General features: G+C 37.8%; 1 protein-coding gene across 16 annotated transcripts in view; it reads right to left on the bottom strand.

The window, feature by feature from the left end:
- Positions 1–15,842, bottom strand: part of PARD3 (par-3 family cell polarity regulator) — a 645,228-nt gene that overhangs the window by 195,444 nt on the left and 433,942 nt on the right. For all 16 annotated transcript variants that reach the window (XM_043541461.1, XM_043541458.1, XM_037890968.2 and 13 more), the window contains 3 exons: positions 15,628–15,816; positions 14,989–15,159; positions 2,997–3,147 (listed from right to left, as the gene is read on the bottom strand). In XM_043541461.1, the coding sequence (XP_043397396.1) occupies positions 2,997–3,147; positions 14,989–15,159; positions 15,628–15,816 (511 nt within the window). The remainder of the gene's footprint in view (positions 1–2,996; positions 3,148–14,988; positions 15,160–15,627; positions 15,817–15,842) is intronic.

The following is a 15,842-nucleotide window of genomic DNA, read 5'->3' on the forward strand; positions in this document are numbered from 1 at the left end:
CAATAAGAATAATTTACATTGAAAGCAGCTCTATAATTGTGTATGACAGAAATCAGCTGCATCATGGACAAAAAATAGCTACAGTACTCCAGAAAAAAAGGTCTTCAATTTTTAAGCCTGGGCACAAGCAAGTTAGTATATGACCACATGATTTTACTTTAAATTTCACTTTGGAGGAATTGCAAACATGTAGCCTCGAAATACTTTTGAATCTAGACCAAAAAAGACCAAAACTAGAAACCCAGCAAAGACGACGGGCATAAATCCTTATTTTTAGGCCCAGATGAGAGGCAACCATGCAGGTGAATCCAAGTTTTCACAGAGGAAGTATGGTAATAGTATGGACAATATAACTCAGTTATCAGGGAAGTAAAAAAGTCTAGGAAATCTCAAATTATAAATGCTATTAGAACTGCTAGGTCCAATGGATGATGTGTGTGCTTGTCATGTGGTTTATATTAACAACACTGTGGTCTTTTTGCGTATGCCAAAACAAGCAGGTTTGTGGTTACTGACCACTTCTGTGACCACAGGTAATGCAAACACATTCACGTTGTGCTATTTAGTACACACTGACTCAGACATACATTCACACAACGTGAGGCAGAAGATTGCAATAACTAGGATTTTATTTGATCAAAGAAGAAAAACTTATCAGAGGGGACTTGACTGAGGCATTCCAAACTTTTAACATTTTAGTCAATCCCCACCGGTCTGCAAACTGGTTTTAAATGTGACGGGATAACAGAGCTATGCTGATTTACACTAGCAAAGTCTGTCCCAGTTCCAGCAAAACCAGTTTCTAACCATGGTGGGCTAGATCACATGTCTATACATTATTCAAACTTGGTTTGACCTTCTCTGTGGTGTCCAGCTGTGTAACCGTGGAGTCCCATTAAGGATGAGGGCCGAGAGAGACAGAATCAGTACCTATGCTTCAGAATGTAAGGATATGTTTACACTGGAAACGCTCTATAGTGGCACTGTAGCTGTGCCGCTGTAGCTCTTTTAGTGTAGACGCTACAGTGACAGAAGGGGTTCTTCTGTCATCACAGTAACGCCATCTCTCCTCGAGGAAATAGCTTGGTCGATGGAAAAATCCCATCTACACTGGGACTTAGGTTGGCTTGGTTACGTTGCACAGGGCAGAACATTTTTCATAGCCTTGAGCATTGTAGTTAAGCCAACCTAATTTCATAGCACTAATCATCCCTAAAATGAATATTTTCAAGAGTCTGGATGGACTTTTATCCCCTATATGCACAGCACACACTGCAGAGCTGGCCAGGGGAACAGTAGGTTTTAAGGGGTTTTGGAAGGGGTAAGGTTTTGTTTGTTTTTGCCTGCTTAGACTTCAGCTATTGGTCGCTGTTGAAAGAAAGAAACTGGACTTGATGGACAACTACGGCAAATCCTATATTCAGCAGGGCAAATCCTATATTCCTTTGATGTCAAATTATAGTGCATCCCTTGACATGCATACCAAATACCCTCTCTCAGGCCTATTCACCTGTTGCTGCACAAGATGTTTACATGGTAACTCATTAATGCATATATGAATTTTACACGTAAATCCCCTGCACACTGACAGAAAAAAAACAGTAGCTAAGTGCTGTACAAATATTTTATCTGGAAAACTGAAATAGCAAAATTAGACTAGTGTCACTTTTAAAACTACAGTGCTAACAATTTCAGACAGATTTTTATTCCTTGAACTTTTAATCAGATCTCAAAATAAAACGTGTCACTTTCTTTAGACAGACGTGAATTTTTTGAGACAAAGTTTCATGGATTTGTGATACTTGGTCACATTATTTTTATTTTGGATAGTACAAAATGCAATGCAATGCAATAGAGCTTAAGATAACTTTTCAGTTTTAGTTTTGGCTTTGCGGCATGCATTCAGATTACAATATGACTGAACGGATACAAAATCTCACAAAGCAAAACTGTGGTGTTTCACAGAGGTCTAAGAAAGGATGATTTTTCTACTTCAAAAAGTACAAGGAGAAATATTTACAAAGCAATAACTAGCAAAAGGCCATAAATGGAGATTTTCACTTTCTGAAGCTGAATAGCTATCCTAGGGAACTGAAAACTAAATTCACTCTTCCTCATGTCAATTCTATAACAGGATTTCCAATTTTAATGCTGTACATATATGTCAAACGTACAAAAAGGCAGTGGATGTAATGGCTATGTTGGAGTTCAGGACTTGCAACTCAAGCTAGCAATAAAAGTATTTTATGTCAGGTGCTATTTTAATCAAACATCTTCTTGTGTTTTAAATTTGAAAATCCTTACAAGTTAATCCCATGATTGAGCTACTCAGTAAGTCCAACCACTCCTGTGGCAAGACAAGTCTTTATGAACTAAATCTGTTAGTAGAAAGCTGAACTGCTGCAGAGCAAGTGCTAATAACCTCATTACCCACTGGGGGCTATGCAGACAGTACGGCACAGAATCCAAACAAAGGATGCATAAAAATCACTTACAAGGTTTTAAAACTGGTGCCCTGCAAAGCAGAAATTCAACTGAAATAAGGAAAGACGTTATTACACATATTGGCTTCAGTTTACGTTATTTTCTTTTTGAGCATGATTAAAGTGAAGGTGAATCAGTGCTGAAACATAACCATACATTCTTTATAGTAATATTCACTGACATTTTATTTGTATGAAACTTCACCACTGAGACCAAAAAGACTAACATGAAGTGTAGCTTCTCACTTCAGACACTGAAAAACATTTTAAATGTTCTGCCACCTGTTATGGGATCTGAAACTTACTATATCAATCAATTGATTGACTTCCCCTCTCACATTAAGCTAGCTAGAAGGCTTGTGATGAACAATTCTTTTAAAAAGGCTTGCTTTAAATTGGTCATTGCCACTTTCATGTTCCATGCTTCGCACATAAATAATACATTAATCACCCTTCAATGAGCCACAGAAAGGACAAAAACAAGATCTGATTAGCAGAGTCTACTTGACTCACCCATTATCCTACTTAGTGCCGCAGTTCTTGTGGGCGATTCGCTGAGACCCTCAATCCCACTGTACAGCGAATGAGAAATTCTACGTTCCCTGTCATCCAGTATAGTGTCTATAGGCAGCTCTGGCCCAGGAGGGCTTCCAGGTGACTCCAACTGCATAGAGAGAGGAAAATCAGCACTGAAGTCCATTTAACAGCATGGGGGGACGATAACAACTTGCCTAAGGCCTGGACCCGGCTGGGCACCAAATGCGCTAGAACTTTTCATCCTGGACCCAAAATAATTTGCAGTGACAGCTCTGCTTAATGACCAACTTTCCATGACACTTTACGCTGCACCTCCCATGGTGCCTTGTCAGATTTCAATCGTTTCAGCAGAAAATATGTGGACAAAAAACATCACATTTTAGTCTACCTTTGCAGCATAATTCCTGAAATGTACAGTTTGCATGTTTCAATATTATCTGACAAACAACTTGGCCTCTTTCACACATTGATAGGTTGTCAGGACAAGACTCCTTCAAGCAGAGGAGATCAGGGAACTCCATTTGGAATTGGGCCTCCGACCCTTTTAGAAATGGTGAAATTTGCTTTTGTACATAATTATCATGGGATCCCACATTAAGCTCCCTGTTGTAAACATTAGTATTGACATACATGAACACCTGCTGTTTATGATAAAGTCTTTGCTCAGACTTTTCCCCTTAGGGTAAAGAGATTTCACATGCCCATCAAATCTGTGAATGTCCCATGTTTTCAGGGCCTTTTGCTGCATCCCTGTCAGTTTCACAACAATCAGCATTTCCAAAACCTGACATGTCCCTTACACAGCCAAGAGTCCTCTGTCCAGCATGAGTCCTCAAGAGGGAACTCCACCCATGTATGAAAAACCAGATCCCCTATGTGGTGCAGAAGGATGTTGACTGGTCATGCAAATAGGGGGAGAAAGAACAAACACCATTTCTCTCCCCCACTCCCAGCTGTCCATCAGAACTGTCTAGTGTGTGTCTGGAGGGTGCCCCTGTGTTTTCTCTGGGAGAATCTAGTCACCTCTCTTCCTATATGCACAGAATAGATTTTCAGAAAGAAGAAAAAATAGGTTTTCCTCAATGTACTATAGAGAATCAGACTTCAGGGGAAAGCAAAGCTCTTATAGGGTGAAATAAATATAATTTTGACATCATCTAAGGCAGCGATACTCAGACTGAGGCTCCCAAGCTGCAAGTGGCTCTTCAATGTGTCTCTGGCAGCTCTCAGCAGCACATGATATTAAAGCACTGTGTGATTTAATTATTAACCACTCTAAGTTATTAACCAATGAGGATGCTTTTGCTGTGTTATTAACCAACTGTAATTGATAAAATAATACTTGGTCAGTCATTTTGCTGTGAGAATAATATGACTAGATAGTATGATAGTAAATGAAACAATGAATTCACACTAATGTGGCTCTTTCGGGTAATGCTGATCACTGATTTCGCTCCTGAACCACTGAGGTCTGAGTACCACTGATCTAGGTGCAACAGCATCTCTGTTAGCCTCTCTGCTGAGACTTCCAATAAGGGTCCCAGGAGTGATATGAACACATGTCCACAAGGGAACCAGTTGAGACTTCCAACTTGTTTCACTTAGGCCAATAACCACAGACATGAAAGACTTCATCTCCCATTATCCAATTCCTGAACTGTCCAATCACTCTGCTTACTGAGCTTTGTTGAGGTGCCTGAACCAGTCGTTTGGATCCTTGTAGATACTGATAACTGAGTGATGATGGGTGTTTTGGACAAAATGTCAACCCTCAGCGTAGCTATTAAATTAATTTCCAGATCCCCTGAGGAGAAATTCTGATGAACTAATACAGCAAAAATAATTGCGTTGTTTTGTAATCATTTAGGGCATCAAAGGTCAGTATGTTTTGGCCATTTTATCTAAAGCTGTGTTTAGAACTCAATGCACAATATTCTTATATGAATCCTTTAGCATATAAATATCTCATGATCTATCAAAATACACTAGTGCCCAGATTCTGCAAGGTACTGAATTAGGGCTGTCAAGCAATTAAAAAATTAATCTCGATTAATTGTTCTGTTAAACAATAAGAGAATACCATTTATTTAAATATTCTGGATCTTTTCTACATTTTCAAATATATTGTTTTCAATTATAAAACAGAATACGAAGTGCATAGTGCTCACTCTATATTTATTTTTATTACAAATATTTGCACCGTAAAAAGCAAAAGAAATACAAGTACTGTAGTGCAATCTCTTTATCATGAAAGTTAAACTTATAAATGTAGAAATATGTACAAAAAACTGCATTAAAACAAAAACAATGTAAATCTTTAGCATGTACAAGTTCACTCAGTCCTACTACTTGTTCAGCCGAACGCTCAAACAAGTTTGTTTACATTTTCAAAAGATAATACTGCCTTCTTCTTGTTTACAATGTCACCTGAAAGTGAGAACAGACATTCGCATGGCACTGCTGTAACAGGCGTCGCAAGATAATTACATACCAGATGTGCTAAAGATTCCTGTGCCCCTTCACGCTTCAACCACCATTCCAGAGGACAAGCATTCATGCTGATGACAGATTCTGCTTGATAATGATCCAAAGCAATGTGACTGACACATGTTCATTTTCATCATCATGAGTCAGATGCCACCTACAGAAGGTTGATTTTCCTTTCTTGTGGTTTGGGTTCTGTAGTTTCTGCATCAGAGTGCTGCTCATTTAAGACTTTTGAAAGTATGCTCCACACCTCAGCCCTCTCAGATTTTGGAAGGCACTTCAGATTCTTAAACCTGGATTTGAGTGCTGTAGCTGTCTTTAGAAATCTCACATCGGTACCTTCATTCCATTTTGACAAATCTGCAGTGAAAGTGTTCTTAAACTAACATGTGCTGGGTCATCATCCAAGACTGCTGTAACATGAAATACATGGCAGAATACGGGTGAAACAGAGCAAGAGACATACAATTCTCCCCCAAGAAGTTTAGTCACAAAGTAATGATTGCATTTTTTTTAATGAGCATCATCAGCATGGAAGCATGTCTTTGGAATAGTGGCTGAAGCATGAAGGGGCATATGACTGTTTAGCATATCTGGCATGTAAATACCTTGAAATGCCGGCTACAAAAATTGCCATGCGAATGCCTGTTCTCACTTTCAGGTGACATCATAAATAAGAAATGGGCAGCACTGTCTCCTGTAAAGGTAAACAAACTCGTTTGTCTTAGCAATTGGCTATACAAGAAGTAGGACTGAGTGAACTTGTAGGCTCTAAAGTTTTACACTGTTTTGTTTTTGAGTGCAGTTATGTAACAAAAAAAAGTCTACATTTGTAAATTGCACTTTCACTATAAAGAGATCACACTACAGTACTTTTTATTTTTACAGTTCAAATACTTGTAATCAAAAATAATAATAGTGAGCACTGTACACTTTGTATTCTGTGTTGTAACTGAAATCAATATATTTAAGAGTGTAGAAAAACATCCAAAAATATTTAATAAATTTCCATTGGCATTCTACTGTTTAACAGCGCGATTTAAACCACGATTAATTTTTTAATCGTGCGAATTAACTGCCATTAATGCTTTCTATACTGCCCTATACTGAATGCTTCCCAGAAGATTTGGGGCATACTGCAATGCCTTGGAAGTCACCAAGCACTGAGAGTACTCAGCACTTCTCAGGAATAGTCTCTAAAGGAAGAAGAACAGTTTGTACTTTCACGACTTAAAATAATAAGCAACATTTTTAAATAGCTCCCCATTATGAGTCATACTATTCAAATTTCTAGCATGACAAAGAAATTTATGCTATTAAAGTCTTTAAATAAAATCTGCTTCAAGAGCTACAAAGCATTCAACTACAATCTTCACAAGAGAGGCTTTGAAGTCAACCCAATGGGCTAACATCATATGACATTTGGTGACTGGCTCCATGCCAGGAACACAGAGTGGGTGGGCATTTGAGAAATTCATTGCATTCCGAAGATGATGACCACAAAGACCAGAGTCAGAGGCCATACGTCTGTAAAATTATTATTTCTGTTCTAAGCTATCATCTGTTTAATATAAATGAGATATTTAATGAAGTTCCAAATTGTGGACTTATCTTTCCCAGTTTGATAAGCACTGGGGAGATCCTGCATTGAAGGGTCAACACAATTGCAATTGGAGGCACGTCAAGCTGCAGGAGAATAATAAACTTGCAGTGCAAGTGAATTAGACTCACTAAGGTTTAAATTGTGAAATGAGGATTTGTTTTATTAGGTTTTTTTAAATTGCAGATTACAAGTGACAGCTTTACTAAAAAGTAAATTAAACAATATTCTAAGCCTCTGATGCAAAGATATCAAAGGCAAATTTGGGAAGAATAAAAATGTTAAAATTTGAAATGCTATAAAAAAATACATAGAGTGTTCAGGAATTTAACTTCCATGCCAATTATATTCAAAGATGAACTAATCTTTATTTCACTTTGTTTAAAGAAAGTGTGAAAATGAGTCTAAATAGATTAGTAAACTTATGCAATCAAATGATTTATTTTCCCAGAAAGATAGCCCTGCATCCCTGAGTTCAAGTAACAAATGTCTAGCTTTTTACTCAACCGTATAATGTAACCATTTTCCATGTGACAACGAAGCTCTAAAGACAATTATCAAACTCCCCTGAGAGACAATCCCAACAGATTTTTAGAAAGATACACGAAGAAAGTTTAGAACCATAGAGAAATTCATAGAAATTCACACCAGGTAGGCTGATAAGCTGCAGTGTGCATAAAGAATAAACAACAAGATCATTGTGTTTAGATGGTTGTGCTTTGTAACAGGAACCATGTATTTTACTATTTTCATGGGAAAGAGTTTTTTCAGTTTCTAATTAGAATCTCAAATGAGAGATCTAAATAAAGACATCAACAGTCAGCTACACAAATATTTAACAAAAGATACAATGCCTTTTCTACACTAACAAAAACTGGATGGGAGGTACACAAAGGGCTTTTCAATAAATCTTTTGTCTACCCTTGTTTCAGGAAAGTTTGTGTAAAAAAAATATGTCAAAGTTGGAGTAAATGCTGCTAGCAAGACAAAGCAATGGACAGTAAAAGCAACAGTACAGTAAAAATGAAGAGCTGTTGTTCCTGATAGGTGGCTTCATTCCCTCCTAAACTGGTTTCGTTGCTATCTTGGCATTATTTAACTTGATTAACAGATAAAGGGCAGCTAATATAAACAAAATCTTACAAGCTTCCCATTTTCAATAAAGGCATGACTATGAAGGCTAGCGTCTCACAAAAATGCTACTGGCTCCCATCATTTTGCCTCAATGATTACTGGTAGCAGCAGCATCGCTTGATGGTTCCACCATTGTGCACTAGTACTAAACTATAATGGGCTGCATTAACCAAACCATCTCAGAATCACAAGCAAAATGTTCCACGCTGCAGGTTGTCTTCGTCTTAAGGGAGTCAGGTTTTCGTTGTTTTTCTTAAACTAAGAATGAGGATCTCCATCATGGCCCTTTATCACTCAGATGAGAACCAGCTGGTTGCTAAAAACTATGTGCACTATCTGCTCCTTATCTGGACGATAAAAGGACAACTAACTTGGTCCCTGTCAATATCGTCCCATGTGAAGTTATGACCGTAAGTATGTGAAAGGTTATCTGCCGCCAAAATATTAATCTGTATAAGCGATCAAATCAAATTTCATATCATGCATCTTTATAAATGGAACAATCATCCAGCTCTCTCATTCCCATTCAGAACGTAATTTATCAAAACTCTGATTGACATGAAAGCATTTGTGGTTTTAGAGAAGAGGCTATAGAAATTTGTTAAATAGAGCACTGCATTCTAACTTCAGGAGACTTAAATGCCTTTCTGCTGCACAAAATTATTCTCCAAGCTTTCTTCTTCCCTTCTCTTCTGCTTTTTGTAGGCTAATGTGTCCAAATTACTCAGACCTCCTTTCCCAACACAGTTCCTTTCAGAATACTACTGCCAAAATTAAATAGGTTTTTGATTGTTAACATCTAATTTAGCCTCCCAAACCAGGTACAAACTTGTAAAATGGGAAAACTTAAGCAATGGCTGGTGAGGAGGTTAATTCTGGTTTGTGTGCTATTAATTATTTTATATAGAAAGTGCTGTTGGTGTCCACCGCACTGTGCCACTGATTCAGTGTACCAAAGAAATAACACATCTCTTCCCCGACCAACTTACTTAATAAAGCAATGGCCAGTATAATATAAAACCACACACAGAATGGCGCAAGTGCATCCAGCTGGAATGCTTTGCAGAAAAAGTTGCACCATAGGTTTTGGAGGTTTCTTTGGAAGTTTCTTGGCTTTTGTTTTTTAAAAATCAGCGATGGGTTGGAGCTTGGCAGGCATTTAGTGATAATCTGTTTCAGGCATAAGAAAAATGTGGGTGAAAGAGATAAAGGGAGTAGACAGAAGAAAAGGACTGGGCAGAAAGAAGGAAATAGAAGGAGGTGTGGGATGGAATTATGAAGAGATGTGAAGATGAGGATTTGGAGTACACCATGCCCATAATTTACTTTTCAATATTTCCAGATATGTTTGGAGCTTGGATACTTGGGCAGATTTTTTACTGGCTTAACTATTTTTAAGAAATTGGCTGTTCTATTTGAGATATCTTTTCTGACACAGAATCAATAATTAGTGGCACTATCCACTCCAAGAGAGCCTGGAGGTTGGAAAATGGATGTGCTACATGTCTCAGTATGGCAACTAAAGTTAAATGCATTCACACATATACAAGTAGGAGGGCTAATTTGTTTGCCCTGTTTCCTCCCTCTATAATGCACCCAAATTATGTCAAAGTGATGAAGGAAAGTGGGTGGGACAGATGATCCAGTTCCCATCACTTTAGTGTTAAAACAGATGAAGACAGGTGCTTGCTATTGCTCTCTAGCTCTGAGCTGTGCTTTGTTCTGCATTCAGAAGGCAGGAGGAAGAGAGATGAGCAGAGACACACAAAGGATTTAGGAGCATGGAAATCTACCAAACGTGTTTTCTTTTGGCATGTTTGGAGCTGAGTCTCAAAAATTTCTCAAAAATACTTAATTGAACAAGTTAATTAGACTATGGAAACCTGTGTCTTATTGCAACGTGAGTGACCATGTACTGGTCTCCCTCCTGATAGCAGATATTCACCTATCCCATACAGTGAGTAACTCAGTGCCAGTGTGGATATCTGTCATTGCAAGCTGTTCTGGATGGAGGGAGAGGAGGGAAATAGAGCTGGGTAAGTAATAATTCTTATTTTCTGGGCTCAATACATATGCCTGACAGCTGTGCTGATTTGGCGGGTGCTGGTGCTTGAGGGTTGTGCATGCATTATGGTGATACAGAAGCCAGCTGTCTCCCCATCCAGCACAATAATAATAATAATAATAAAAACCCTAATGTAAGGAGTCTGGCATTTCTTTTTACATCTTAGGCATCTCAATGATTTAACAAGAAATGACATGACAGAAGGCATCAATGTGCTAAGTGGGCAGAAAGCTGGTTGATAGATCATTAGAAACCTGCCGGCAGCTCCAGAAACCTTTATTAAATATAGCCAATATTAATTTTAAGACCATCCTACTGCAAACTTTACCCATCTCTGCTACTGATGTTTGACACTGAGTACATCACCTAACCTTTCTGTGCCTCAGTTTTCCAGTATATGTGGGGGTCAATATACAATACTAGTTATACCCAGGAGGGCTATTAGCCAGGTTGGGGAAGGATGCAAAACCATGCTCTGAAGTGTCCCTAGCCTCTGTTGCCAGAAGCTGAGAATGGGTGACAGGCGATGGATCACTTGATGATTACCTGTTCTGTTCATTCCCTCTGAAGCACCTGTATTGGCCACTGCTGGAAGACAGCATTCTGTGCTAGATGGACCATTGGTCTGACCCAGTATGGCTGTTCTTATGTTATGCGTCACAGAATACCCAAAAATTGTCAATTTGATAACACAGATTTTAGCAAAAGATGTAACTTTATTAAATGTATTTAAAATACCAACAACCAGAAAAACCCAGAATGTTTGAAATATATACTCCTCATCTCTGGGCTAGCAACATACATCTAATATCAATGGCGTGATTTCACTTGAAATGGCTGAGATAGTAAACATGGGTTTGTAATGGTTTTGCAAGGTTTATAATGGAGATCTTGACAGACACTTAGCTACATGATTGTGCCCTGCCCCGTTGTAGAGCAGAGAAATTCAAACACCTGGCTTGGTTTGAAGTTTATTTAGAACAACAATCCTCTCTGTGCTTATTTCAATATTTACTATATCAAAATTTACTTGAAAGCCTGGCTGGATTATACTTTATCTTCTGGTGAGTCAATGAAAACTGCTTCTAGAGATAATGCTTATTGCTTATTACTAAAGCAATAACAATATAGTAATGTTTTTTACCTTCTGGGAAGTTACACTGGTCTCTTTTGATTCTACTGTGTTATATTTGACCAGTCAGTACAAATGATCCCCTCATTAGCACGTTGATGAAGACAAAATGTGCTGTTTATCTAGTTTTTACAGCAGTTATTGTAGCTTCAATTGCTTTATAAGCTTAGTGTGGCCCATGAACCACTGGAGTTGTATAAAAATAATATGAATATGACAAATGAAATATTTGAAAAAGCTTTCCAAACCTTTCAAACTGCTCTAATTAAGTAAGCTCAGAAATTAAAAATGTAAAGATGCTATTTAACTTAAATATCTAACTATCTGTCCCTTGTAGAACCATGGGACATTGGTCTATCAATCTTACTTCCATCCGATTCAATGGCCAAAATGTTATTTCATTCAGAGGAAACAGGATTAGGCCTTAGACTGAAATTCTGCTCTGAATGGGGACTCTAAAACGTGCTATTCTACACTTCCACTTTATTCTCTCTTTCCTTCTCTCTCCCCAGGCCCCCAACTCCAGATCAAATAGACTAATTTTACAAGTAAAAATTTAACCATTAAAAACAATATTTACAAGAAATTAAAAATGGTTCAAAAAATTCAATAAGTAAGCTTCATGTACCCCACTTGCTTAATATCAAACTGATTCTATCTTATTGCTAACAGCAGGCAGGGTTACAAGACAGAATCATGTAAGAACCCACTTTGATTTTCAAATTGCAAAATTGTTTACTGGGCTGTATTTGATGACACACAAGATGAAACATACATAATCTAGCTCCCTCCATCTTGTGTTGGCTCTGCAAGATTAACAGGAACATAAACTATTTTTTGTCACCAAAGTTGGCAGATACCACTCTAACAAACACAGGGAATACAACCAGTCAAATAGGAAAGTGCAATTTTTACAGACACTCTTGAGAATACAAGCACACTTTCATTTTTGACCAGATTCTCCAAAAAGAAAGACAGACTGTCTTTTCTCTAATATTTTACTATGAGAAGAGGTAGAATTTTCTTTATGACCACCTGGAAATGCAGAAGTCGACTCCTGAGGAAAATACTTTTTGAAGCACACCCTTCTTTGGATGAGTTGCATCATTCTAGGCCTTCACCATGCCATCTCTTCTATTGTGTAGACTTGCTGGCATGTGGATGGTTTGTTTGGGACACAGCTCAGAACACTTTTCAAATAAAACTTTATCAAGGCTGCATTATGGTTAGGTGGCAGCTGGAGAGAGATTTCAGGAGGACACACTAGCCCACCAGAGAGTAATGTTCACCACTGTTGCTGACATAAGCTTTGCCACACTATAGGTTCATAAGTCTGGCAGCCAGAATCTAGCACAGTCCAAGAAATGGCCAATATCTGATGCTTCTCAGGTAGGAACATACTACCATAATTGTCAATTACTTAATGCTGTTCATAAAGATGGGGGAAGGGATAGCTCAGTGGTTTGAGCATTGGTCTGCTAAACCCAGGGTTGAGAGTTCAATCCTTGAGGGGGCCATTTCGGGAAAAAATTGGGGATTGGTCCTGTTTTGAGCAGGGGGTTGGACTAGATGACCTCCTGAGGTCCCTTCCAACCCTGATATTCTATGATTCTATGATTCCCAGTCACTGTGGCCATCAGCTTGGGGTTTAAAGATTGGAGTGTTCCTAAATAAATAACAAAGGCAGTTTAGAGAGAGGATTGTGGGACCCACCTGAGAAGAGTTTTTGCTTTTCTTATTATGTTCTATTCAAGCGTGGGCACAGTGACTTTAAGCAACTGGGCCTGTATCTTTCCTACTGGGCAGGAAGGTCATTTTTTGGCCTGTGAAAGCTACGTTCCATCATATAAATACCACAGCCACCATGTTTTGCTTTTGGCAAGTGTGGTGAAAGTAAGCATTCCAGGAGAAAACAGAAGCAGTCTGAAAAATCTTGCTTAAATACAGTTTACCAAGGTGCAAGCGGTGTCAATAACTGCCCAACACTGAGCCAGGTAGGTCACCATGGTTCATCTCACTAGCCCACCAAGGAGTTGGGAAAGCTAAAAAACTGGTAAATGAGAGCCAAGTGGACACAACCCTCTCTCCCTCACAAGGACATGTTATTATATTTGTGTCAGGCATTAAGACGGGATTTCCAGGCTGGAAGCGGGAGAGACTCAGACTGAGTTTTGCTGTTGTTGCCATGTGACTTTTGTGTAGCAACCATGATGAATATCATATAGACCTAATCTCTTCTTAATCAAACCTAGTTCTAATGTAAGTGGGGAGACAAATCCTGCTGACTTAGACCAGGGCTGGATTTGCCTCATTATATTTCTAAAAATATTATCCAGACACATTTGCTAAGTCTCCATTAAGAATTGGCAGATTTCCTTCATATAGACCTTTTTATAAGGCCTGGGCCCTGTGTTACCCAAATTTAAAACATTTCATCCTCAGTATGTAGAAGCAGATAAAAAATTTGACAGCAGACAGAAATGGAAGACTTCCTGAAAAATCGCTGAGTGGGATTTCCCCCATCCCCAACAATTCTTCTGATTAGATAGGATAAGACCAATATACAAAGTCAGAATTCCTTCAGTGCTAATGAGATGAGAAAATTTGGATCCCTAAATATAAGAAATAATATGAATCTGTGCTGGTTTTCTCTCTAATAATCTATACTTCAGATGGCAAGAAGGCAGTTAACACTAAAATCATGCACTAATGAATGAGCCACTGGATCCAAATGCACTTAGTGCAATCAGTGTTATGTTCAAACATGGCTTTAAAATTTTAGATAGGTAGATAGATAGATATTCTGCTACATAATATTATTTAATTTAGTGTCAAAGGTAAACTATTAGGCACCATGAAAAGAAATTAAAAATTTAAAATATCCACATGTTTGATAAAACTTAAAAATATTTGAAAGTGATTTCCATCTTTATTTATAGTTCTAGGTAAGTCCTGAATTCAGGATTCTTGTTTCCCCTGCAAAGACTGGGTATATGCTTAACTGGGGAGGTGGCACAATAATTCTGTTCTGATTGGGAATTTTAAATATGTGCTATTTTCAGTTTTATAGAAGCTTGCAGTACAACTTTACATTATTCAGTTTCAAATAGTGCACTAACAATTCACTCCATCCTAAAAACTTCACACTTCACAAATTAAAAACAGTTTTGAGAATGAAAAAAGAAAGACCATTAAATCTAAAGTATAAAAACAAATTGCATTTGAGAAAAAATATTGCATAAACCCCCCTATACTCATATTGATAGTGTAATCCAATTACAAAATCAATGTACCTCTATGTAGTGTTTCCTATTATTTATTGATAAATATGCTCAAAAAGAAATAATATACTCAAAAGAAATCAACTTCATTGTTCTGGTAATAAGTTTAATAGGTATAAAACTGAAACTGAAATAATTCCACACTACATTCTTATTGATTTTTAAGTACTATTTTCCTGGCCCCTAAGGAAGCATCAAATCTTCTATCAACAAGAATATCCAAAAGTATTTAAAGCTTTCAGACACTAAATAAAGAGTGTATTCTTTACCTCATTGCATTTACTTATTCGTCTAGCTACAATAAGCTGAATCATTCCTCGTTTGTTTCCTTCTGTAGACATGGATCTTCTTAGGGTTTCCATAGCATCTTGGTTTGTCTTGCCTAATAATGATTCTCCATTTACAGCTATTAGCTGATCATTCACTCGAAGCCTGCCATCCTGGCAAGAGAAAAGGTAGCAATCAGTCACATAAAATAATGTGTTATAAAGGAAGCTTATGTCTTTAGTAAAAAAAAAACAAAAAAAAAAAACCCCAAACTTTTGCTTAATCCTAATAGTTTATGGCCAAATGAACACTGGTATAATAGCTGTTAAGCAGCCATTGTAGGAAGTGTATGTTCCAATCATTTATACATTTGCACTTCAAGCCATTATCATAATCTGTTTACCCAAATAGCATACTAATAGAAATGTGCCAGTGATTGCTTTCTTCCTTCCAGAGAGCCTTTAAAGGTTGTTTAAATCCTGAGACACACAAATATGTGAATCTGAGTAGCAATCTAAAAGCTACATTTGAGAGAGAAATTAGAAAATACGAGTTCAAATGAACACAGAAATCCCATTCTCCTCCTGAAAGCTGTGACCTAAATAGTGGGAAAACAAAGTACAGATGGATATTCCTGTTACCTTAGACGCTGCTCCTCCGTTAATAATGGACTTGACAAAGATTCCCAAATCCGCATGGTTTTCTTTTGACCGGTTACCTTTGACACTGACACCAAGACCAGCTGATCCAGAATCATTAAGTGGAACTTCAAATGTCAGGAATTCCCTAGTGCCATCAGGTGTAAGAACAAGATCTTCTTCCTCTGATTTCTGTCAGGAAAGGATTAGCATGGCAT

Source organism: Chelonia mydas, chromosome 2 (genome assembly GCF_015237465.2).
Source record: "Chelonia mydas isolate rCheMyd1 chromosome 2, rCheMyd1.pri.v2, whole genome shotgun sequence".
In the NCBI taxonomy this organism is placed as follows: Eukaryota; Metazoa; Chordata; order Testudines; family Cheloniidae; genus Chelonia; species Chelonia mydas.